Source organism: Mobula hypostoma, chromosome 13, assembly GCF_963921235.1.
Source record: "Mobula hypostoma chromosome 13, sMobHyp1.1, whole genome shotgun sequence".
NCBI lineage: Eukaryota > Metazoa > Chordata > Chondrichthyes > Myliobatiformes > Myliobatidae > Mobula > Mobula hypostoma.
In genome coordinates, this window is record NC_086109.1 from 8,141,523 (window position 1) to 8,168,940 (window position 27,418).

General features: G+C 43.6%; 1 protein-coding gene across 11 annotated transcripts in view; it reads left to right on the top strand.

Moving 5' to 3' along the window:
• Nucleotides 1–27,418, top strand: part of LOC134355399 (plasma membrane calcium-transporting ATPase 1-like) — a 357,414-nt gene that overhangs the window by 154,617 nt on the left and 175,379 nt on the right. For all 11 annotated transcript variants that reach the window (XM_063065213.1, XM_063065220.1, XM_063065221.1 and 8 more), the window contains exon 2: nt 4,682–5,146. In XM_063065213.1, coding sequence (XP_062921283.1) covers nt 4,951–5,146 — 196 coding nt within the window. In that variant the 5' untranslated portion in view covers nt 4,682–4,950. The remainder of the gene's footprint in view (nt 1–4,681; nt 5,147–27,418) is intronic.

The following is a 27,418-nucleotide window of genomic DNA, read 5'->3' on the forward strand; positions in this document are numbered from 1 at the left end:
GAATTTGTACCCTTTGCTTTGTCTTTATCCACATGCCTGTGATGCTCCTGCAAACAAGCTTTACATTGTACCTCCAAGTTAATGTGCCAGACTTGTGCACCATGTGGTTCTTCCATCATTCAGTACAATTATGACTAACCTAGTTATAACCTTCACAACCCTGTGTTTCCCACTAACTTCTCAGCCCCTTATAAAGCAAGTGTCTATTCCCGTCTTGAAAGCAGTTGAAGGCTCTGCTTACTCTGCTTCTTTGCAATTGGTCTGTTACTTGGTTGGCATGGAGATCATGGATCTTATTGACTTCCTTATTCCACATACCGATGAAACTGGAATCAAAGAATGCAAGAATAATGACAGTTCTGTGCAAAAGTCTTAGGCGCGCGTATATACACACACACATACCACTCACACACATATGCCACACCCACACGCGCGCACACCCACACGCGCGCACACACACACACACACACACACACACACACACACACACCCACAGGGTGCCTAAGACTTGCACAGTACTGTACTTGTCAACGTAGAACGAAGGGCGAGTTTGTAAATCTGGCAGGAGCAAAGGGTGGTGGAGTGTTGCGGGAGGGGTGTGGGACAGATGGCAGAGAAGGAGTGCCAGGGGCAGGGGGATGGCACAGGTACAGACACACCTTTCATTACAGTATGTCTCTCTAGTGCTTCCTGCTCCTTCCCCTTTTCCCAACCATGATCCCCTTCTCCCTGCCCCCTTCCCACTCTCAGTCCACAATGGAGACCCATATCAGAGTTAGGTTTATCATCGCTCTCAATGAGATTAGTTCTTTTTGCAGCAGCAGTACTGTGCAATGCATAAAGTTACTACAGTACTGTGCAAAAGTCTTGGATCCTGAGACCCTTGCACAGGACTGTACCTTTGCATGCCCTCCACTGTACTTCAGTGTAGAAAGCCGCGTCTTGCATCAGTGAGTTTTTTTTTTGATGTGCCAGCAGTTTCTAGTTTGCGCCTCTGAGGAGATGCTGAGAAAAGGCGAGTTTTGGCAGTGACAGAAGATTAGTCTTGTCCAGATGGTTCGAGGAGCAGCCGCCTGTGTGCAGGAATAAAGTGGTAAGCAGCGAGCGCATCAATTATTTAGCCGCCTGAACTCCTGAGTGTTCAGGTTCAGCTACTCTGTGTTTTTGTTCTGGTGATGTGCGTGTATATATAGCTCTGAGTTTTCCGTTCTGGGATTTAGTAGATGTTCCAATTCTGGATTAAAACTTGCTTGGTATGAAGGAAGTTGATCCTACGAAAGCGAAACTTGATTTGCTTGCTGCCTACAGTGTGGGAAGTCAGGGTAAACAATTTGTTATTGAAGTACCTACTTGTCAACGTATACTACCCTGAGATTCAGCTTCTTGTAGGCATTTACAGGAAAATAAAGAAATATAATAAAATTTGAAAAACTGTATATAAATAAAAAAACTAACAAACCGCTGTGCAAACGAAGATAAATTGTGCAAAAAATTCTACTCATAGAACACTACAGCACAGAAGTAGGGCCTCCAGCCTGTCTCGTTCATGATGAACCATTAATCGACCTCCACCCGGTCTCCGTAACCCTCCCATCCATGTATCTATCCAAATCTGATTGCGGAGGGGAAGAAGTTATTGCTAAGTTGTTGAGTGAGAGATTTCAAGCTCCTGTATTTCCTCCCTGATGGTAGTAATGAGAACGTGGTAATGTCCCAGTGGTGGGGGTCCCTAATGATGATACCGGCTTTTTTTTGAGTCTTATCGCAAGACACAACAATCAATCCGAATCAGGTGTAATATCACCAACATATGTCGTGAAATTTGTTGTTATGGGGTAGCAATAGATTGGCAGAGACTAGGAAGCTGTTTCTGAATCATTGAGGGTGTGTCTTCAGGCTCATGTACCTCCTCCCTGATGGTAGCAGTGAGAAGAGGGCATGTCCTGGGTGATGGGGGTCCCGAATGATGGATGCTGCCTTTCTGAGGCACCACTTGTTGAAGATGTCCTGGTGCTGGGGAGGCTAGTGCCCGTGAAGGAGCTGGCAGAGTTTACAACTCACTGCAGCTTATTTCGATACTGTGTAGTGCCCGCTCCCCATACTAGATGATGATGCAGTCAATTAGAATGCTCTATGGTACATCTGTAGAAACTTACAAGCATCTTTGGTGACATACTAAATCTCCTCAAACTCCTAATGAAATATAGCCACTGCCGTGCTTTCTTTGTAACTGCATCAATATGTTGCGCCCAGGTTAGATCCTCAGAGATCTTGACACGCAGGAACTTGAAATTGCTCATTCTTTCCACTTCTGATCCCTCTATGAGGACTGGTGTGTGTTTCCTCATCTTACCCTTTTTGAAGTCCACAATGATAGAGGCATGATAGAGGTATACAAGATATTAAGAGGAATAGATAGAGTGGACAGCCAGCGCCTCTTCCCCAGGGCACCACTGCTCAGTACAAGAGGACATGGCTTTAAGGTAAAGGGTGGGAAGTTCAGGGGGGACATTAGAGGAAGGTTTTTTTACTCAGAGAGTAGTTGGTGCGTGGAATGCACTGCCTGAGTCAGTGGTGGAGGTAGATACACTAGTGAAATTTAAGAGACTACTAGACAGGTATATGAGGAGTTGGTGTTTCTGACTGCTGTGCATTATCAAATATTTCTTTCTCACTGAAAGTCCCTTTCTAGGTAGTAGCATTGCCTCAACTGACAGCTGCTTGGCAGGTATTACATTTTTTTCCCAGTGATAAACCTAGAAAAAAGGGCTTACTTCCCATCCTCGGGAAATGAACCGCTTGATGGTCTTCCACAGATATTCTATTTCTGATTGCCACCAACAGGTTACCAGATGCAGTAAACTCAGTTCCTCATTTTAAACTTCTGACCAGATAATTCCTTGGTCCAACATCGTTTTGTTGCACTCATGAATTCGGACAGTCCACTCAATCCACATCTACCTAACTGGTCAACAAACTATGATTACAGTTCATTGAGTAGCTGCCATCCAATTAAACTGTTTTTCAGCATATTTTTAATTCCTCAGATATTTATTTTCATGGAATTATTGAACTGGTTTTTCCCCTGGGTAATTAAAAATTTGGAAGAAATTCCTTTTTACTTGCACCTTAAATAGGAAACACCTATATGTGAAGGGCGGGGGTGGGGGGTTTCTGGAACTTGGGGCATATTTTCAGAGTTAGGTGTTTCCTATTTAAGGTGCAAGTAAAAAGGAATTTCTTCCAAACTTTTAAAATCTTTGGAAGTCAATTCCCAATAGAGCTAGAGAGGTGATCAGTGAATATAGTCAACGTTGAGGGAGCATAGAACACATTGTGCTGACCTTACAGCCTACTCCAAGATTGATCTAGCACTTACCTCTTGCATAGCTGTCCATTTTTCTGTCTTCCATCTGCCTATCTTTAAGAGTTTCTTAAATGTTCCTTGTGTATCTGCCTCTACTGCCAACCCTGGCAGGGTAATCCACACATCCACCATTCACTGTATAAAGAACTTACCTCTGCCTGCATCCCCCCCCCCCCACACTTTCCCCCAGTCACCTTAAAACAGGGATTCCCAATCTTTTTCATGCTACGCACCAAAGCCATTAAGCAAGGGGTCATGGACCCCAGGTTGGAAACCCCTGCCTTAAAATTATACCCCCCCCCCCCCCAGTATTAGCCATTTCTGTTCTTTTCTGTTCTTAGAAAGAGTCTCTGGCTATCCACTTGATCTATCCTCCTTATCATCTTGTACACCTCCATCACGTCTCCGCTCATCCTTCTCCAATGAGAAAAAGAGATATTTGCATTAAAGAGGAATTGAGGATTGGGTGAACTGGGCGGGAAAGAAGAGTTGAGATCAAGGTCAAATTTGAAGCCCTGATCTTGGAGAGTAGAGCTGGCTCCAAAGTTCAGAGTAAATTTATTATCAAAGTACATATATGTCACCATTTATGACCCTGAGATTGTGGACGTAATAGATCTATAGCATAATAACCAATACAGAATCAATGAAAGGTCGCCCAGCTCAGGTGTTCAGCCAGTTTGCAGAAGACAACAAACTGCAAGTGCAATTAGAAAGAAACAGTATTAATAAATACACAAGCAAAAAATATTGAGAACGTGATTTGAAGAGCCCTTGGAAGTGAGCCCATAGGTTGTGGGAACATTTCAGTGATGGAGCAAGTGAAGTTATCACCTTTGGTTCGAGAGCCTGATGGTTGAGGTATAGTAAGTGTTCCTGAACCTGGTGATGTGAGTCCTGAGGCTCCCGTACCTTCTTCATGACGGCAGCAGTGAAAAGAGAGCATGACCTGGGTGGTGGGGGTCCCTGACGATGGAAGGTGCTTTCCAGCGACAGCATCACACGTTCACCCCAAGAATCACGTGTTCGAATTCTGCTCCTGTTTCAGAATCAGAATCAGGTTTAATATCACTGACATACACTGTGTGGTGAAATTTGTTGTCCTGGGCGATGGGGGTTCTTAATGATGGATGCCTCCTTTTTGAGACATCACCTTTTGAACGTACTCTCGATGCTAGTGCCCATAACAGAACTGGCTAAAACCACAACTCTCTGCAGCTTTTCTCATGTTTGAAGTACTTAATTCTTGAACCTTATTTTGCCTTAGAACAGTGAACTGTCAACCTGATTAACATGCCACACTCTTCCTTACAGGCGTTCCTCAGAGGTTTCTCTACAGGAAGACATGAAGGACTCGAGACCCGTTGGTCATTGCTAGTCTGCTACTGCCGTATTATGGACACTCCTACGACATCTACAGCCGGGGAAGTTGGACTCTGCTGATGTTTCTGTTGCTGCCCAGAAACCCAGAAGCCAATCTGAAATCTGCAAACTTTGCTTGGAGTGGTTGGTAAGACGGCGGTACCTGGCCTTGGGTATTTCCAATCTTCAGCTTGTGTGAGTTTTAATTTCTGAGGACAAAAATGACTAATAATGCTGCAGGCCACCACCCCGGCAACTCTGTTGCCGAGGGCAACCATGAGGGTGAATTTGGCTGCACGGTTGCAGAACTGCGATCCCTTATGGAACTGCGATCCGGAGAAGCAGTAAATAAAATACATGAAACTTATGGTGATGTCCAGGACATCTGCAGAAGGTTAAAATCTTCTCCAATAGAAGGTAGGAAGAATGTGTCTGTGTCTATGCAACTTTTCTCTTGTATACATATCTTTCCTAAATTATTTTCACTTTATCTTTTACCTTAATCAATTTTTTGGCAATTCGTAAACACAAGACACTCTGCAGATGCTGGAAACCCAGAGCAATGCACACATAAAATTCTGGACGAACTCAGCAGGTCAGGGATCATCTGTGGAAATGGATAAACAACCCCGATATTTCGGGCCGAGGCACATCGTCAGGAAACTGTGGATGTTTCAGGGCACAATTCTTCATTACGACCTCCCAGATGAAGGGTCTCAGCCCGAAACATAGATGGTTAATTCATTTCCATAGATGTTGCTTGACCTGCTGAGTTCCTCCGGTATTTTGCGAATTGCTCAATTTTTCGGCCTTGTGTTTCTGTAAACCCAACCAATCCTCTATTCTTGGCGATGGTATAAGATACTTCTTTTAATCTAGTTCTATCTTAATTAAGGGATAGATCACATTTTCTGCCAATGTTCCATTTCTCTTTGGGTGGACATTGGAAATTGGGTGGAAATTGGAAATTTCAATGTTTATTTGATCACAGTATTTTAATGCCATTTTCCCATCTCGTTTGCCAATATCTATGTAATTGTCTTGAGTTTAAAGCTATTGGTTTTCACTGAATTACACCTGTCAAACAGCATACAAAATTCTGTTGCATTGATAAGGCCCTTCTTCTGTGGATCCCTTTGTCAAACATCTGTAATTAACCTGGCCTCATTATGCAAACCAGATCTAAATTATCCTGTTTCCCAGTTGGTTTCACAATATACTGTTACAAGAAATAATCCAATGGATATTTTGTTAATTCAGCCATAAACAATTTTTGCCAATTTGATTTAAATCACAATCTGGTTTATTATCACTGGCAAACGTTGTGAAATTAGTTGTTTTGTGGCAGCAGTACATGGCAATACATAATAATAAAAAAACTGCAAATTACAGTAAGTGTGTGTGTGTGTGTGTGTGTGTGTGTATATATATATATAAATATTTATATTTAAGTTAAGTAGTGCAAAAAGAGGCGAAAAAAGAAAAGAAATAGTGAGATAGTATATTCATGGCCCATTCCGAAATCTGATGGTGGAGGAGGGTTGGGTTAAACTGTTCCTAAAACGTTGAGTGTGTGTGTCTTCAGGCTTCTGTGCCTCATCCTTGATGGTAGCAACAAGAAGGGGACGTGTCCTGGTTGCTGGGGTCCTTAACAATGGATGCCGCCTTTTTGAGGCATCCATTGTTATGATGATTAAAGTCTCCCATGTTATTTGTGCTGCTTTGTTACAATCTTGTCTAACTTTAGTCTGGTCAGTACGTTGATGGTGAGGGTTGCCCTAGAGCTGGTTTGAACAAACTATTCCCAAAGAACTTGAATGAACAAGGAACCATGACATGAGGTTCCAACACACTAGGCCACTGCCAAACTACAATAAGGAATGCCTACCGTTCCGTGCCCAGACCACATTTTGGTAAATCTGATTACTTGCCTGTTCTTCTGCCTGGTTACAGGCAGAGGCTAAGGAGCAAAGCTTCAGAGATAAGGACACAAAGGGGTGGTCATGGGAGGCAGAGGAATGGCTATGGGATTGCTTTGAGGCGGTGAACTGGGCTGTGTTCAGGGACTCATCTGTGGATCTGAATGAATACACTGTGGTTGTCGTGGATTTTTCAGAACAGTTGTAGACGACCGTGTCCCAACAAAATCATTCAGAGACTTCCCCAACCAGAAATTTAGGATGAACCGTGAGATCCATAATCTGTTGAGGACCAGATTAAGTCTGGTGATCAAGAGAGTTACAAGAGGTCCAGGTGCAATCTCTGGAAAAACCACCTTGTGGGCAAAGTGGCAATTTCAGACTAAACTTGAATCAATGAAGGATGTTCAACAGCTACGTCAGGGCTTGAATGCCGTCACCTCCTACAAAGTGAAATCAAGCAACACAGGTGACAACAGGGCTATGGTTCCAGATGAGTTCAATGCCTTCTATGCTCACTTTGACCGTCAGAACATGGAGGAAAACTCCCACGGCCCCCAATGATCCTGTGATTTCAGTCTCTGAGGATGACGTGCAATAATTCTTCAGGAGGGTGAACCCATGGAAAGCACACGGCCCAGATGGGGTACCTGACCAAGCACTAATGACCTGTGCTGATCAACTGGCTGGAGTGTTCACTGAACTCTTTAACTTCTCGCTTCGGCAGTCTGAGGTCCTCAACTGCTTCAAGCAGGCTTCAGTTATGCTGATGCCTAAGATGAATGCCTCAGTGACTACCCCCCACTAGCACTTATATCCACAGTGATGAAATATTTTGAGAGGTTGATGATGAAACTGCCTGAGAAGTGATTTGAATCCTCTCCAGTTTGCAACAGGTCCACAGCAGATGCCATCTCATTGGCTCTTTACTCAACCCTGGAACATCTGGACGGTAAGGATGCATACATCAGGATGCTCTTTATCGACTACAGCTCAGCATTCAATACTATCATCCCCTCAAAACTAATTAATAAGCTTCATGACCTTGGTTTCAATCTCTCCTTGTACAACTGGATTCTCGATTTCCTCACTTTCAGACTCCTGTCAGTTCAGATTGGCAGCAACATCTCCTCCACAATCTCCATCAGCACAGGGGTACCAAAAGGCTTTGTGCTTGGCCCCCACGCTACTTGCTTTACCCTTATGAACGTATGGCTAATCACAGCTCCAACGCCACATTTAAACTTGCTGAAGTTAAGCTTTGTTCAAGTTTGCCATATAATGGAATAATTATCCAAAAGGATTAGATTAAATAGGGGTCATAAGCAGAACTAATTTGGCATACAATTTTGAGCCAAGGAACCTACTCCTGTGCAGTACCGTTCTATGTAATTGTTCAGCTGTCCAGGTAGTTCCGAATCTGGTTTATTATCTCTGTCATATCTCGTGAAATTTGTTGTCTTGTGGCAGCAGTGCAGTGCAGCGCATAAAATATACTACAAATTATATTAAGATTTATATAAAAAAGAGTAAAATAGTGTGGTACAGGTTTCCCCCGCCATCCGAAGGTAGAGTGTTCCTATGAAAGGGTTTGTAAGCCGGAAGGTCGTAAAGCGAAGAAGCAATTACCATTTATTTATATGGGGAAAATTTGTGAGCGTTCGCAGACCCGAAAATAACCTACCAAATCATGCCAAATAACACATAAAACCTAAAATAACTGTAACATATAGTAAAAGCAGGAATGATATGATAAATAAACAGCCTATATAAAGTAGAAATAATGTATGTACAGTGTAGTAACACTTACGGGAATCGGGAAGATATCGAGCACGCTGATGATGGTGTGTAGGCTGAGTCGTCGGAGGTTGGGGTGATGCAGTGGCCCCCACCCTCCGGGCTGCCGACTGATACCGATCCGCGAAGAATGCAGTGGTAGCCGGGATGCACCCAGCACATCTTTAAGAAAAAAGCCAAAATAAACAAGCTAATTAATTAGGTGCCGCCTGGCACGTAAATGTCGGCCCAGATCAGAGGCGACGCAATCGGCAATTGCCTCTGATCTGGGCCGACATTTATGTGCCGGGTGGGACCTAATTAATTAACTTGTTTATTTCGGCTTTTTTCTTAAAGATGTGCTGGGTGCGTCCCAGCTACCGCTGCATTTTCCGCAAATCGGTATCTGTCCGCGGCCCAGGGGTTGGGTGGTGTGACACTGGGGTTTCATCTCATTGTCGATCAGGGCAGACAGGTCATCTTCTTCTATGTCTGCCTGCCTCGATGGCGAAGGTCGAGGTTTGTCGTCTGCTAAAGGCTTGCTTGACTGCTAGCCTCGCGCATTTTTCTACCATACAGTTCTTTGTAAGCACTCAAACCATCTTGCAAATATGCCCTAAACCTCCGTATCCTTTCAAAATTAAAGTCGTACTTTATCATTGCAGCGAAAATCTCACGCAGTTGCTTCACGTTCAGGTCCTGGACGACTTCACTTTCGGCCCGTTCACTACTGCATTCGATTTCGATTGTTATCCTTTCCTCTTCCAATTGCATCAGCTCTTCATCTATCAGTTCTTGGTCATGGGATGCCAAACCTCTTCAACATCATCTTCGTCAACTTCCACAAGCCAAACTTTGTCCTTACTTCATTCACCACGATCGAAAAGCTTAATTATGTCCAGTTTTACACTAAGTGTAACACCCTTACGAGCTCTTTTAGGCTTTTCCAATACCTTAGAGCTCATCTTGCTAACAGCTGCTCATAGGCACATGTTTAAGCAATGCCGGCTAGAATGCAGTTCCGAATCCAGGGGAGGATCGGCTGCACAGGGCGCGCGCTGCTTTTTTTCCCGCGCTGCTTTTTCCTCGTGCTGCCTTTTATCGTAACAGTGAAAACACCTTCTGTTAGCGAAAACAGGGAACTAATGTAGATCTTTCGTAACAGTGAGGTTCCATAAAGCAAACGTTCGAAAAGCGGGGGACACCTGTAGTGTTCATGGGTTCATTGTCCATTCAGGAATCTGATGGCAGAGGGGAAGAAGCTGTTCCTAAAACATTGAGTGTGGGTCTTTTGGCTTCTGTAGCTCCTCTCTGATAGTAGTAATGAGAAGGTGGCATGTCCTGGATGGTGAGAGTCTTTAATGATAGATGCCACCTTCTTGAGGCATCACCTATTTAAGATGCCCTCGATGGTGAGGAAGCTTGTGCCCATGGTGGAGCAGGCTGATTTTCTAACCCTCTGCAGCCTGTGCGTTGGTCCCTCTGTACCAGAAGTTGATGCAGCCAGTCAGAATGCTCTCCATGGTACATCCGAGGACACTTTCTCGTGATTTTGGTGACGTAGCAAATCTCTTCAAACTACTCATGAGATATAGCAGCTGTTGTGCCATCTTCGTTGTTGCATCAATGTGTTGGGCTCAGGGGAGAACTTCTGAGACGTTGACACACAGGAATTTAAGACTGCCTACCTTTAGATGTACACTGCTGTGCTTTCATCAGCCAATTGCACAACGCTTGTTCACCCAGGTTACTCCCAACACCTCCCACTCTCCTGGTGCCTTCCACCAAAGAATATCACAAACAGCTGATCCATGGCATTACCACCCCCTGCGAATTCCCTTCTGACTTGGAAATGTACAAAGTTCCAAGTAAATTTATATCAAAGCACGTGTATGTCAGCATATACAGTACTACCTAGAGATTCATTTTCTTGCAGGCATTCACAGTGGATAAAAAAAAATACAGTAGAATCAATGGACAACTACACACAGAGACTGACAAACAGCCAGTGTGCAAAAGAGGACAGACTGTGCAAATACGAAAATAGATAGATAGAAAGATAGCTAGAAAAATAGAAAGGGAGAAAGATAGAAAGAATATGAGTCATAGAGTTCTTGAAAGTGAGTCTGTAGGTTGGAGAATCAGTTCAGAGTTGAATTGACTAAAGTTATCCACGCTGGTTCAGGAACTTGATTACAGAAGGGTAATAACTGTTCCTGAACCTGATGATGTGGGACCTAAGGCTCCTGTAAACTCCTTGGATCCCTCACCTTCATTGGATCTAAGTCAAGGAGCTCCCTCTCCACCAGCGCTGTGGTAGGACCTTCAGAAGGATCACTATCGTTCCAGGAGGCTGCTCACCAGCACCTTCGCCAAGGCATTTAGGACAGTAAATGTCAGTGATGTCTGCACTGTGTAAAACAAAAAGTCAATAAATCAAACTGTTATCTTCTCTCAGCCTGAACAGATGTGAACAAGGGCTGTAGGGAGAATAGCAAACTGACCTTGGCAGAGTAAACCATTCAGCTAGCAAGAGTGAAAATGAAAGTATTACGTGAAGTGTTGAATTGTTTTGTTATTAATGTAATGAGCAGATATATAATCCTAAATACAGAAAGGATTGCTTATCGAGGAATTGAGTAAATCAGCTTTAATGCTCATTACATTTTCTGTGATAAAAATTCTGATAATGTGCAACAAATCCGTCAGCATCTGTGGAGAACTGGCAAACAGGATGGTCCTTGAAGAAATGGTGACGTTGGTGGGGAAGGAGATTAGGGTCAGTGAGAAGCTGCAGAGAGTGGGTTAAAAGGCCAAGTGCTTGTTCTGCTGTTAGGGATTTGAATTTTCCTGCTTTCGTTAAAAGTTTAATTATTCCTGAAGGGTCAGTTTGCTGGACTTCAACTTTGAATGAAATCATTCTCAATAGTTTATAGCAGGGTGTCTACAGACCCATTGCTTAATGGTATTGGTCCATGGCATAAATAAGTTTGGGAACCCCTGGTTTATAGAGTCATAGAGCACTACAGCACCAAAATAGGCTCTTCAGCCCATCTAGAACACACTGAACTGTTATTCGGTCTTGTCTCATCAACAAGCAACTCCATACCCCTCCCATCCATGTACCCATCCAAACTTAAATGTTGCAAGCAAATCATCCACCACTTGTGCTGGCCTCTCGTTCCACACTCGCACCACCCGCTGAGTGAAGAAATTTCCCCTCAGGTTCACCTTAAGTACCTCACCTTTCACCCTAAACCTATGACCTCTAATTCTGCCTCGGTGGAAAAAGCCTGGTTGCATTTAGTCTATCTATGCCCCTCATAATTTTGTATGCCTCTATCAAATCTCCCGTCACTCTCCTACACTCCAGGAAATAAAGTCCTAACCTACTCAACTTTTCCCTATAACTCTGGTCCTCAAGTTTTGGCTGTTGGTGTATTTAATATTAAAGTAATATTTCAGTAAGCTTGTGTGTATATATTTGATTAAACATTCTTGTTCATTTAAATAATTAATTGTGAGTTATATGTAAAAATATGTTAGTTGCATACATCATCATGCTACCTTGTGATACGTGCGCACCTCGCTTAAGGTAAACACGAAGTAGACTCACATTTCGGACTCCCGTGTCTTCCTTTGAATTAGTTTGATGTTTTGAAGTTACCAAATATAACACTGGCAATGTCCTTATAAATCTTCCCTGCACTCTTTCAGTCTTATTGGAGTCTTTCCTTTGGGCTGATAATTTAGAGGTGGTGAGTTGATTGGGGTTGAACTTACGGCGTAGCATTCGCTGTTACAGCACCAGTGATACGAGTTTATTCCCGCCGCTGTCTGTAAGGAGTTTGCACGTACTTCTCGTGACTGCGTGGGTTTCCTCCGGGTGCTCCGGTTTCCTTTCACATTCCAAAGACGCAAAGGTTAATTAGTCACATGGGTGTAGTATGGTGGCGTGGGCTCATTGGGCTGGAGGGCGTGTAACATACTGTGTCTCTAAACAAATAATTAAATAAAGTCACGTAGTGATTGAGCCAGTGGAAGAATCCAAAGGTCTGCTTCACAACAGGTAACATCCTAACCTATTCAATCTTTCCCTTTAACTTAGTATACTCTGACTTAAGGAGAAGCAGTTCTCTCATCATTTGAAACGTTCTCAAGAATACTTGACTCTGATATAAGTCTCAATATCACCCACCCTGCTCATGGATTGCTCCTCCCATTCCCATCAGGGAGGAGGCAATGAGCATCCACGCCAGGGACCTCCAGACTCCAAAACAGTTACTTTCCCCAAGCAGCAAGGCTGATCAACACCTCCACCTACAAATCTATCCCACCACATCCCCGTCCCTACCACTACTTTATCGTTTCCTAAGCAACACGCACAAAATGCTGGAGGAACTCAGCAGGTCAGGCAGCACCTATAGAAATGAATACATAGTTGATGTTTTGGACCGGGATCCTTCTTCAGGACTGGAAAGGAAAGGGGAAGATGGCTTTCATTTCCGGTCAGTCATCTGGAGTACAGATACTCCTGTACCTAGCATCACTTTTATGTACATACAATCTTATGTATATATATTTATTCTGCCTTTTTATTATTGTGTTCTCTGTCGTATTATGTATTTTTTTGTGCTGTATTGGATCTAGAGTAACAATTATTTTGCTCTTTACTCTGTACTGGAAATGGCATTAAGCGATCTTCTTATCGGGCACGCTCCTCAACGTGTGTGGCAAATTTTCCATCTAAAGTTTTAAACTAACTTTTAAAACACTGCTCTGCTCCAAGCTTAAGCTATGTACACTGTGCTTGGGTAAAGTTGAGATAAGCAGGTCTCTTGGGACCTGTGCTCCGGCGTGTTGTGGTGGTATCTCTGCACTTGTGCCTCGGGCAGAAATACTGCCATTATTTATTTCTCAAAGGTCTTCATTTTTGTATTTTTCCACACGGCTTCCTCCCATCTCTCTCTGTTGTTCACAGCGCTCTGTCTGTCTCGGAAAGATCATGGCTCTAAACAGCACACTTGGGGGGGGGGGGTGGCGCCAGAGGTAGGTTATTTTTTACACAGAGAGGTGAGTGCGTGGAACGCGCTGCAGGGGCTGTGCCAGAGGCGGGTGGAACGTGGAACTGAATCAGAATCAGGTTTATTATCACTGACACGTGTCATGTGGTGGCAGCAGCACAGTGCAATGCATAAAATATACTATAAATTAAAATAAGAAGTAGAGATATACTTAGTACTGCAAAAAAAAAGCAAAAATAGGTAATGTTCTTGGGTTCATGGACCATTCAGAAACCTGAGTTTTTGAATTGACTTTATTTCTTACATCCTTCACGTACATGAGCAGTAAAAATCTTTATGTTACGTCTCCATCTAAATGTACAATCATAGTAATTTATAATAAATAGGACAGTCAGTGTAATACAGAGTACACTCAAGTCAGCATCAGTTCGTCAGTCTGATGGCCTGGTGGAAGAAGCCTGTTGGTCCTGGCTTTTATGCTGCAGTACTGTTTCCTGGATGGTAGCAGCTGGAATAGATCGTGGTTGGGGTGACCCGGGTCCCCAGTGATCCTACGGGTCCTTTTTACACACCTGTCCGGAATCATGGGAAGTTCACAACTAGGGATGGGCTGGGCTATCCGCACCACTCTCTGCAAAGTCCTGCGATTGAGGAAAGTACAGTTCCCGTACCAGGCAGTGTTGCAGCCAGTCAGGATGCTCTCAATTGTGCCCCTGTAGAAAGTTCTTAGGATGTGGGGGCCCACACCAAACTTCCTCAACCATCTGAGATGAAAGAGGTGCTGTTGTGCCTTTTTCACCACACAGCTGGTGTGTACAGACCACGTGAGGTCCTCAGTGATGTGGATGCAGAGGAACTTGAAGCTGTTTACCCTCTCAACCTCAGATCCATTGGTGTCAATAGGGGTTAGCCCATCTCCATTCCTCCTGTAATCCACAACCAGCTCCTTCTAAAATGGTGAGTTGTGTCTCCAGGCTGTACAGCACAGAACAGGCCCTTCGGCCCATGATGTTGTGCCAACCCTTTAACCTACTCCAAAGTCACTCCCTCCCTTCTCTCCCATGTACCCCTTACCATTTTCTTTCATCCATATGCCTGTCTAAGAGTCTCTGAAATGTCCCTAATGTGTCTGTCTCTACCACCACCCTTGGCAGTCCATTCCAAACACCCACCACTCTAAAACCTACTTCAGACATCCCCCTATACTTTCCTCCCAACACCTTATAGCAGGGGTTCTCAACTTTTTCATGCCATGGACCCGTACCCATTAACCATGGACCACAGGTTGGGAACCCCTGCAAGGTATGTCTTCTTTGGGGCATTTAAAAGACTTAGATAGGCATATGGATGAAAGAATAATGCAAGGATATGTGGGACGGAAGGGTTAGATTGATTTTAGAGTAGGTTAATGGGTCAGTAGAGCATAGTGGGCTGAATGGCCTGTAGTGTTGTATGTGGTATTTGTAAGATTTGTGAAATCTAAGTTAATAGTACATACAACATTACAGCACAATACAGACTCTACAGCCCACAATGCTGTGCCAATCTTGTATTAATTACTTGAGGAACTAAAAGGTAATATTAGGAATGTAGCAGTGGAATTGCTGGATTTTCATTAAACTCTGTCTTATTCACTAAACTAAACCAAATAAGGGTGTGTGTGTGTGTGTGTGTGAGATCGAAGCTGTACAAACTCCTTGTAGACAGTGGCGGCGGAATTGAACCCATGTTAACTGCTATCCTACCCAAAGCGGAGGTTGATAGGATCTTGATTAGTAAGGGTGTCAATGGTTACGGGGGGAAGTCAGGATGATGAGGTTGAGAGGGTTTTAAAAAATATCAGATGTTATCAATTGGTGGAGCAGACTCGATCGGCCAAATAGCCTAAGTCCTTTCCTATGTCTTCTGGTCTTTTTGGTCTGGTGCTCGATTGGCCAAATAGTCTAACTCCTTTCTGATATCTTCTGGTCTTATCGGTCTGGTATTCAATAGGCCAAGTAGCCTAATTTCTGTTCCTATGTCTTCTTGTCTTATTGGTCTGGTACTCAATGAGCCAAATAGTCTAATTCCTTTCTTATGTCTTCTTGTCTTATCGGTCTGGTTGGCAAATTGGTTGTCATTGAAACATTTACTGCAATGCAGTGAAAAACTTCATTTTGCATGCCACGCAGTCTTTCAGCCCTCTCGGCTCAGCGCCTTGGGTGCACTACCCCTTCCCTCCTCCTTTGCTGAAGTGGATCGTCGTTTTGATGACATTGAGTGAAGGGTTGATGTTGTGGCACCGTGTCACTGTCTCCCTTCTGTCATGGCTGCCCGTCTAGGAGGCTTGGGGTCGTCAGCTCAGTTTCTGCCTGCGCAGTAGTGTTTGACATCTCTATGAATATTGAGCAGGTTAGGGTTAATACTAGGATAAAGGATAATAAAGATGAGATGGAATTATTTCATACTTTTAACGTTAAAAACCTTTGAAGGTATAACACTGAAAATAGCCGTTCTGAGTGTATAATGTGTTATAAGTACAAAGCAGATGAATACAACAGAGTAAAAGCAAATTTTGATAGTTAATGAGGCATTTTTAATCGCATTTTTCTAATTTACTTTAGTATAAACCCTTAATTTGGGGCATAAAGTGCTGAGTAATTTGCAACAGCTTGCATTTGTGTACAACCTTTTAATGTAGTCAAAGGTCCCAAGGGGCCCAGCTGGTATTATTTAACAGACTTTGACAGCAAACACGTAATGAGGAGCCGTTAGGGCAGATGACTCGTGCTTTCGTCGCAAAAGTCAGTGTTAAAGGAGCACCTCTAATGAGGAGCCAGAGAGAGGCAGAGCTTTAGGGCCCAGGAGCAAGGATACCTTGATGTGTTGTATCTCCTGGAGAAGGATGAAGAGGAGAAAGTCAAGTCAAGTTTATCGTCATTTAACGATATACATGTATATGGTAATGGCGAGTTGCTTGTGGGATGGAGGACAACACCATTCTGTCCCTTGTTAGCGAGTGGGAGTGCCTGTGGCATGTCGACTAGTTTTCGATGGACCGCAGATCGTGTCTCTCTTTGTGGAGTTTTGCTGTGGGTTTCTTGCTGGGAGGCAGGCGCTGGGTGGAGGGGGGGAGGGTTGATGCTTTGCTGCCGCTTGTGCGTGGAAAGCGGGAGGTAGGTTTCAGGGTTCTAATGTTTTTTTTCTGTCTTTCCTTCTTTGGGCAACACACGCACGCAAAATGCTGGAGGAGCTCACCAGTGAACCTTCAAACCAGGGTGTAAAGCACTGTAGTACACATAACCATAGTCATAGTCATACTTTATTGATCCCAGGGGGAAATTGATTTTCGTTACAGTTGCACCATAAATAATAAATAGTCGTAGAACCATAAATAGTTAAATAGTAATATGTAAGTTATGCCAGTAAATTTGAAATAAGTCCAGGACCAGCCTATTGGCTCAGGGTGTCTGACCCTCCAAGGGAGGAGTTGTAAAGTTTGATGGCCACAGGCAGGAATGACTTCCTATGACGCTCTGTGTTGCATCTCGGTGGAATGAGTCTCTGGCTGAATGTACTCCTGTGCCCACCCAGTACATTATGTAGTGGATGGGAGACATTGTCCAAGATGGCATGCAACTCGGACAGCATCCTCTTTTCAGACACCACCATCAGAGAGTCCAGTTCCATCCCCACAACATCACCGGCCTTACGAATAAGTCTGTTGATTCTGTTGGTATCTGCTACCCTCAGCCTGCTGCCCAGCACACAACAGCAAACATGATAGCACTGGCCACCACAGACTCGTAGAACATCCTCAGCATCGTCCGGCAGATGTTAAAGGACCTCAGTCTCCTCAGGAAGTAGAGACGGCTCTGACCCTTCTTGTAGACAGCCTCAGTGTTCTTTGACCAGTCCAGTTTATTGTCAATAACACACAGTAACTTATGAAAGTAAGAATGAAATCTGCAGATGGATTACACACAAGTAAACAAGCTAAAGTGCATAAATTAAATATTGTAAAATACAGAGCCGATTGTCCAGTCACACTTTAACTGTGATATGGCAGGGAGTTCAAAAGCCTAATGGACTGAGGGAAGAAGCTGTTTCCCATCCTGACTGACTGTTCTCATCTTTATGCACCAGAGTCTCCTGCTTGATGGTGGAAAGTCAAAGAGGATGCTCGATGAATGGGTGGGATCCTTGATAATCCTGAGGGCTTTGTGTACACAGCACTCCTGATAAATATCCCTGATGGATGGTAGGAAGACCTCTATGATCTTCTCAGCTGTTCTCACAGTCCTTTGTAGAGACTTCAGGGCCGATGCTCGGCTGCTCCCACACCAGATGGAGATACAACTTGTCAGGACACTCTCAGTGCAGCCGTGGAGAACAGACAGGAAAATAGAACCACTGATTTGTGGTGCTGCCAGATTGCACTAATGGTGTAGGTCACGTCAGTGAGGCGGGGGAGGTGGTGGTGGCAAAGTGGAACATAAAATATACAGTGCACCACGTTGGCATAGTGGTTAGCGCGACACAGTTACAACTTGAGTTCAATTCCGGCGCCATTGGTAAGGAGTTTATTCGTTCTCACTGTGAACTGCGTGGGTTTCCTCCGGGTGCTCCAGTTTCCTCCCAGTTCCATAGATGTACTGGTTAGTAAGTTAATTAGTCATTGTAAATTGTCCTGTGATTAGGCCAGGGCTAAATAGGTGGGTTGCTGGCAGGAATTTTAGATGTGCGGATGACACTGTGTTAATTGGAAGTGCGGAGGGAGAACTACAAAACTTAATTGATATAGTTGTTTAAGAAAGTGCAAAAATGGGTCTATCTATCAGTTGCAAAACGACAGAATGTATGGTGATATCCAAAAAGAAGGAGAATCCTATCTGCAGGCTGAGAATAAACAGGGAAGACAAAACAAGTACAGAACTTTTGCTACTTAGGAAGCTGGATGACATCAGGTGGCAGATGCAACATGGGCATCAAAAGAAGAATAGGGATGGCAAAAGAAACCTTTACGAGAACGAAGAGTATACTGACCAATACTAAACTAGGCATGACAACCCGCCTCAGAGTACTGAAATGTTACATTTATCCAGTTATTGAAGCAGCAGAGATGTGGTTTTTGAGAAAGATGCAAAGAATATCATGGATGAAACGAATATCTAATGAGGATGTCATGAACAGAGCAAACACAAAAAGAGAAATAATGTATGAGATCATGAAAAGGCAATGTAACTTCATTGGCCATGTGATTAGGAAAGAGGAGTTAGAATGCACGGTAATTATGGGAAAGATTGAAGGGAAGAGAGCAAGAGGAAGACAAAGACAAATGATGATGGAGACAGCAGCCAGAGAACTGGAAATGAATACCAATGAATTGATCCACTTGACCCGAAACAGGAGTGTGTGGGCCATGGCAGTCAAAGCTCAAACTGGGCATGGCACCTGATGATGATGATGATGATGATGCTGACAGGAAGGGCCTGTTCCAAACTGTATCTCTCTTAAGTAAGTAAAAATTACAATACTGTCCTATCTGCCCATGATGTTGTTCTGACCTTTTCAAAGTTCAAAGTAAATTTATTATCAAGGTATGTAAGTGTCGCCCTATACTATCCTGAGATTTATTTTCTTGCAGGCATTTACAGTAGAGCAAAGAAATACAATAGAATCAATGAAAAACGACACACAAAGACTGATAAACAACCAATGTGCAAAAGAAGACAAACTGTGCTAATGCAAATATAATACTAATAAATAAATGAGTAAATACTATTGAGAACGAGTTGTAGAATCCTTGCTGGTGAGTTGAATCAGTGCGGTGTTCTTGTGGCAGCGTTCATTGTGGGTGTGCTCAGTAGCAGGGAGGGCTTTTCCTGTCACGGACTGGCCTACTCCAAGATCAGTCTAATCCTTCCCTTCCAATAAGCTCCCCATTTTTCCAATTATCTGTCTGCCAAGCCAAGAGTGTCTTAAATGCCCTTGAAGTATCTTCCTGCACCCCTCCTGGCAGCATGTTCCACACACTTGCCCCTCTCTGTAAAAACAAGCCAACCTCTGATATCCCTCCCCCCCCCGCCCCCCAATACTTTCCTCCAAAAATGATGCCCTCACGAATTGGCCATTTCCACCCCGGGAAAGAGTCTCTGGCTGTCCACCCTGTCTTACCATATACACTCTATCCAGTCACTGCTCATCTCCTTCGCTCCGAAGAGAAAAACACCAGCTCACTCAGCTTTTCCCCAATATCCAGACAGCATCATGGTAAATCTCCTCTGCACCCTCTCTAAAGCTTCCACGCCTTATAATGAGGTGACCAGAACTGAACACAATACTCCAAGTATGGTCTAACCATAGTTTTATGGAGCTGCAGTATTACCTCATGGCTCTTAAACTCAGTCTCCTGACTAATGAAGGCCAACACACACCTCCTGCCGCCTTAATCACCCTATCAACGTGTATGACAACATTTAGGGATCTCTGTACATGGACCCCAAGGTCCCTCTGTACCTCTACACTAAGAACCCTGCCATTGAACCTGTATTCTGCCTTCAAATTTGACCTTACAAGTGATAGCATGAAAGTTTGCAGATGCTGGAAATCTAAGCCACATGCACAAAATTCTGGAGGAACTCAGCAGGCCAGGCAGCATCTATGGAGAAGAATAGATGTTGCCTGACCTGCTGAGTTCCTTCATCATTTTGTGTGACCTTACAAATGAACCACTTAACATTTTTCGAAATTGAACTCCATCTGCCACATTTCAGCCCAGCTCTGCATCCTGTCAATGTCCTGCTGCACCCTACAGCAACATTTTATGCTCTCCACAACACTACCAAACTTCATGTCACCTGCAACCTACTTCCTCATTCAATCATTTATAAAAATTACAAAGAGCAGGGATTTGTGTTTTATATTTGTAATTAATTTAGATAACTTTGTAGAGATTTGTTTTCACTTTAACACAAAAGTGTCTTTTTCGATTGGCCATTTCCACTCTGGGAAAAAGTCTCTGGCTGTCCACCCTGTCTTACCATATACACTCTATCCAGTCACTGCTCATCTCCTTCGCTCCGAAGAGAAAAACACCGGCTCACTCAGCCTTCAACAGAAAATAGTCATAGTCATAGTCATACCCCCGGGATCAATAAAGTATGACTATGACTATGACTATTGGATCATTGGGACCTCTTTTGGCGCAGGTGTGACCTGTACAAAAAGGACGGGTTACACTTGAATCCTAGGGGGACCAATATCCTGGCAGGGAGATTAGCGAGGGCTACTGAGGTGACTTTAAACTAGAATGGTTGGGGGGTGGGAATCAAATTAAAGAGGCTAGGCGTGAGGAGGTTAGTTCACAACAGGGGGATGGGAACCAGTGCAGAGAGACAGAGGGGTGGAAAGTGAGGGGAGAAGCAAAAAGTACCAAGGAGAAGAGTAAAAGTGGCAGGCCGACAAATCCAGGGCAAGCATTAAAAAGGGCCACTTTTCAACATAATTGTATAAGGGCTAAGAGAGTTGTAAAAGAGCGCCTGAAGGCTTTGTGTGTCAATGCAAGGAGCATTCGTAATAAGGTGGATGAATTGAAAGTGCAGATTGTTATTAATGATTATGATATAGTTGGGATCACAGAGACACGGCTCCAGGGTGACCAAGGATGGGAGCTCAACGTTCAGGGATATTCAATATTCAGGAGGGATAGACATGAAGGAAGGGGAGGTGGGGTGGCGTTGCTGGTTAAAGAAGAGATTAACGCAATAGAAAGGAAGGACATAAGCCGGGAAGATGTGGAATCGATATGGGTAGAGCTGCGTAACACTAAGGGGCAGAAGACGCTGGTGGGAGTTGTGTACAGGCCACCTAACAGTAGTAGTGAGGTCGGAGATGGTATTAAACAGGAAATTAGAAATGTGTGAAATAAAGGAACAGCAGTTATAATGGGTGACTTCAATCTACATGTAGATTGGGTGAACCAAATTGGTAAAGGTGCTGAGGAAGAGGATTTCTTGGAATGTATGCGGGATGGTTTTTTGAACCAACATGTCGAGGAACCAACTAGAGAGCAGGCTATTCTGGACTGGGTTTTGAGCAATGAGGAAGGGTTAATTAGCAATCTTGTCGTGAGAGGCCCCTTGGGTAAGAGTGACCATAATATGGTGGAATTCTTCATTAAGATGGAGAGTGACGTAGTTAATTCAGAAACAAAGGTTCTGAACTTAAAGAGGGGTAACTTTGAAGGTATGAGACGTGAATTAGCTAAGATAGACTGGCAAATGACACTTAAAGGATTGACGGTGGATATGCAATGGCAAGCATTTAAAGGTTGCATGGATGAACTACAACAATTGTTCATCCCAGTGTGGCAAAAGAATAAATCAAGGAAGGTAGTGCACCTGTGGCTGACAAGAGAAATTAGGGATAGTATCAATTCCAAAGAAGAAGCATACAAATTAGCCAGAGAAAGTGGATCACCTGAGGACTGGGAGAAATTCAGAGTTCAGCAGAGGAGGACAAAGGGCTTAATTAGGAAGGGGAAAAAAGATTATGAGAGAAAACTGGCAGGGAACATAAAAACTGACTGTAAAAGCTTTTATAGATATGTAAAAAGGAAAAGACTGGTAAAGACAAATGTAGGTCCCGTACAGACAGAAACAGGTGAATTGATTATGGGGAGCAAGGACATGGCAGACCAATTGAATAATTACTTTGGTTCTGTCTTCACTAAGGAGGACATAAATAATCTTCCAGAAATAGTAGGGGACAGAGGGTCCAGTGAGATGGAGGAACTGAGCGAAATACTTGTTAGTAGGGAAGTGGTGTTAGGTAAATTGAAGGGATTGAAGGCAGATAAATCCCCAGGGCCAGATGGTCTGCATCCTAGAGTGCTTAAGGAAGTAGCCCAAGAAATAGTGGATGTATTAGTGATAATTTTTCAAAACTCGTTAGATTCTGGGCTAGTTCCTGAGGATTGGAGGGTGGCTAATGTAACCCCACTTTTTAAAAAAGGAGGGAGAGAGAAACCGGGGAATTATAGACCCGTTAGCCTAACGTCGGTGGTGGGGAAACTGCTGGAGTCAGTTATCAAAGATGTGATAACAGCACATTTGGAAAGCGGTGAAATGATCGGACAAAGTCAGCATGGATTTGTGAAAGGAAAATCATGTCTGACGAATCTCATAGAATTTTTTGAGGATGTAACTAGTAGAGTGGATAGGGAAGAACCAGTGGATGTGGTATATTTGGATTTTCAAAAGGCTTTTGACAAGGTCCCACACAGGAGATTAGTGTGCAAACTTAAAGCACACGGTATTGGGGGTAAGGTATTGATGTGGATAGAGAATTGGTTAGCAGACAGGAAGCAAAGAGTGGGAATAAACGGGACCTTTTCAGAATGGCAGGCGGTGACTAGTGGGGTACCGCAAGGCTCAGTGCTGGGACCCCAGTTGTTTACAATATATATTAATGACTTGGATGAGGGAATTAAATGCAGCATCTCCAAGTTTGCGGATGACACGAAGCTGGGTGGCAGTGTTAGCTGTGAGGAGGATGCTAAGAGGATGCAGAGTGACTTGGATAGGTTGGGTGAGTGGGCAAATTCATGGCAGATGCAATTTAATGTGGATAAATGTGAAGTTATCCACTTTGGTGGCAAAAATAGGAAAACAGATTATTATCTGAATGGTGGCCGATTGGGAAAAGGGGAGGTGCAACGAGACCTGGATGTCATTATATACCAGTCATTGAAAGTGGGCATGCAGGTACAGCAGGCGGTGAAAAAGGCGAATGGTATGCTGGCATTTATAGCGAGAGGATTCGAGTACAGGAGCAGGGAGGTACTGCTGCAGTTGTACAAGGCCTTGGTGAGACCACACCTGGAGTATTGTGTGCAGTTTTGGTCCCTTAATCTGAGGAAAGACATCCTTGCCATAGAGGGAGTACAAAGAAGGTTCACCAGATTGATTCCTGGGATGGCAGGACTTTCATATGAAGAAAGACTGGATGAACTGGACTTGTACTCGTTGGAATTTAGAAGATTGAGGGGGGATCTGATTGAAACGTATAAAATCCTAAAGGGATTGGACAGGCTAGATGCAGGAAGATTGTTCCTGATGTTGGGGAAGTCCAGAACAAGGGGTCACAGTTTGAGAAAAAGGGGAAGCCTTTTAGGACCGAGATTAGGAAAAACTTCTTCACACAGAGAGTGGTGAATCTGTGGAATTCTCTGCCACAGGAAACAGTTGAGGCCAGTTCATTGGCTATATTTAAGAGGGAGTTAGATATGGCCCTTGTGGCTACGGGGATCAGAGGGTATGGAGGGAAGGCTGGGGCGGGGTTCTGAGTTGGATGATCAGCCATGATCATAATAAATGGCGGTGCAGGCTCGAAGGGCCGAATGGCCTACTCCTGCACCTATTTTCTATGTTTCTAATATTTCTATTTTCTGTTGATCGGTGTCAAAAAGGCCACAAATTAAATCCACTGTTATTCAGTGTTGTAAAACAATAAAACATGAAAACTTCGGGTGGGGGGGGGCTTTTGTAGGCACTGTATATATTTCTTATTATTAATAGTATTTTATGTATTGCACTGTACTGCTGCAAAAAATAATTATGACATACATAAGTGGTGATAAACCTGATTCTGATATGAGTCTCTATTGTAGATTGAGAGTGGGAAGAGAACGGGGAGACGGGAATGAATCATGGTTGGGAAAAGAGGAAGAGAGAGGAGGGAGCAGGAAGCACCAGAGAGCAGAGAGACATTCTGTAATGATCAATAAACCAATTGTTTGGAATCAAATTACCTTGCTTGGTGTCTCAAGGCTGGGTGTCTGCACCTGTACCACCCCCCCATCCCTGGCACTCCCTTGTCTGCCACCTGTCCCATACCCTTCCCACGGCACTCCATCCTCACCATTCCCAACATTCCTTGCTCCTGATAGATTTACAAACTTGGTCTCTGCTCCACGTTGACAAATGCAGTACTGTGCAAAAGTCTTAGGCAACCTAGCTATAAGTATGTTCCTGAGACATTTGGACAGTACTGAAAGTCAGTGTTAGTAAATCCGATTCTATTTGTGTGTAGCTCCATCTTGTGCAGTAGCATTTAATGTTTAAGGATACCTTTATTTTTCAAATGTTCACCTGGAAACAACTTTTATGTTCAGCGAGTTTAATATTTTTAATGTTAAATATTTAATATAGTTAATTTTTAAGTAATAGCTGATCTAATCAAGTTAAATATTTTAATAATATTTCTGTGTGCTTTATCGTTCATTATATTTACAAAGAAAATCTTTCTTTTGCTCTCCCTCCCACCCTTCACCCACCAACTGTTGCCAATTTTACTTCCTGCTGGAAATGTGATTCCAAGGTAGATGTTTATCGTTGAAGTGACGTTAATTAGCTACCGCTCAGCGTCATTTGGGTTCAGTGAAACCAATTAGACGTTAAAGACCGAACATTTCTTTTCAGTCAAAAAGAATTAAAGGTTAAAATCGAAAGTTTAGAATTCGAAGAATTAAAGTTGCAGCTTGCAATTTTAAAGTGATTTAAGCTTAAATTGCTCCTGGTGCTGAGGAGAAAATAAAGTTCTTATTGCAGATTAGTTATTTATTATAATACATCGCAGAACAGGCCCTTTTGGCTCTTTGAGCCCTGCTGCTCAGCAGCCCCCAGTTTAACTGTGCCCTATTCATAGAACAATTTACAATGACCAATTAACCTACCAACTGGCACACCTTTGGACTGTGGGAGGAATCCAGACCACACGGCCACAGAAAAAATGGATAAACTCCTCACGGACAACGGCGGGAATTGAACCTGGGTCATTGGTGCTATGCTTCACCTCTGTCCCTTTGTCAGTCTAACAGCAATTAGTCAGAGGTCGAAGTCCGACTCTGATCCTGCGTGAAGGAGGAGCCCATGAACTTTCCATTATCAGCTTGGCGCAGCTAGTCGTGTTGCCGTCTCATAGCTCCAGTAAGCCAAGCTCAATCCTGACCTCCGGCTCTCTGTGTGCAAAGTTTGCCAGCTCTCTCCACGACCTCCATTTTAGTCCTGCATCCCAAGAGTGCTGGACGGCTGCTGTTATAAATTGTCCTGATGAAGGATCTCGGCCCGAAACGTCGACTTGTTTATTCCCCTCCGTAGATGCTGCCTGACCTGCTGAGTTCCTCCAGCACATTGTGTGTGTTGCTCTAGATTTCTAGCATCTGCAGTACCTCTTATGTCTAACAATTATCCCTAATATTTGTAGACGGAAGGTGAATTGAGGGGAATGTGAATAGGTTACAGGGACATGGGATTGCTCTGAAAACCAGAATTGACTCGATAGACAGAATGGCCTGCCTTAATGTTGTAAGGAAACAAAAGTAAGAATTTTATTAGGTTGTTTAATGTGTGTTGGAGGGACCAAGGATTGATAATAATTTTTGTTCATGTGTATTCATTTCTAAGCAATTACATGGCTGAGTCATAGCTGAGGTGATATGGTAGTGTAGTGGTTAGCACAACACTTTCAGGACAAGTGACCCAGGTTCAATTCCCACTGCTGCCTGTTAGGGAGTTTGTATGTTTTGCCCGCGACTGTGTAGGTTTATTCCGGGTGTTCCGGTTTCCTCCCACAGTCCAAAGACGTACTGATTGGTAGGTTAATTGGTCATTGTAAGTTGTCCTGTGATTAGGCTAGGGTTATCTCAGGGGTTTCTGGTCTCATAGTCTCGGAGGATCAGAAGGGCTTATTCTGTGCCATATCTCAATAAAGTAAAATATATTTCACGCCAGATTCAGATTTATTTAAAGCATACAGTGAAATGCATCGTTTGCGTTAGCAACCAACACAACTAAAGGATATGCTGGGCGCAGTCCGCAAGTACCACCACACATTCTGGAGCCAACGTTGTATGCTCATAGTGTGCATGGCCCCAGGATAAAGGGACGTCCTGTTAGAACTGAGAGGAGGAGGAATTTCTTCAGCCAGAGGGTGGTGAATCTGTGGAATTCATTGCCACAGACAGCTGTGGAGGCCAGGTCATTGGGCATATTTAAGACAGAGATTGTTAGGTTCTTGATTGGTAAAGAGGTTAAAAGTTACAGGCAGAGGGCAGATGAATTGTATTGGAGAAAAAAATCACTCATAATTAAATAATGGAACAGAATAGATGGACCAGATGTCCTAATTCTGCTCTTATATCTTAGTATCCTCTTGGTATTCTCATTCCCACTTAATGTAGATGGCCCCTAACCTCTAATGTTGGTGATTAGACATTGTTGACCTGAATGCAGATTTTCCACAGAGTCCCTGGAACATCACATGAACCCAGACGCAATTTTTCCTGCTGTAAATAAATTATTAGGTAACATGGTATGGAAGACTATTTGTCCAATGAACACATTTCTGATGAGGCATCTATGAGGAGCAAACTAATACTCTGGCTGACATCTCTGCATCTCCTTACTCCAAAACAAAACCAGTTTGACACATGTTGAAGCCTGCGTACTGATTGCCAAACAACTCCACTGTACACCTTGCACACAATGATGGCTTGTGGTCATCAATTATTAAATATTGTTGATTGACTGAGGACTCGGAAGATTAGAACTGGTGTGGAATAGTCATGGGCTTTTTCCCCCAACATATCTCCAAAGGACCTGTTTCAATTTGGATTCTGTCAGATTCCTCTTGTGGGATGGGTGGTGGGGGCTTGTGTCCCATAATGGCCTTGTCAGCCAATTCAGGCGTGCACGTCAAAACGTGCAGTGAGATGCGTTGTTTGTGTTAGCATGCAATGCAGTCTGAGGATGTGCCGGGGGCAGCCTGCAATTGTCGTCACACATCCCAGTGCCAACGTAGCATGTCCGCCGTGTTCAGCAGAACAACTCAAGCAACAGCAAGACCAACAGAACAACAGCAAGAACAATAGAACAACAGCATGAACAATAGAACAACAGTGAGACCAACAGAACAGCAGCGAGACCAAT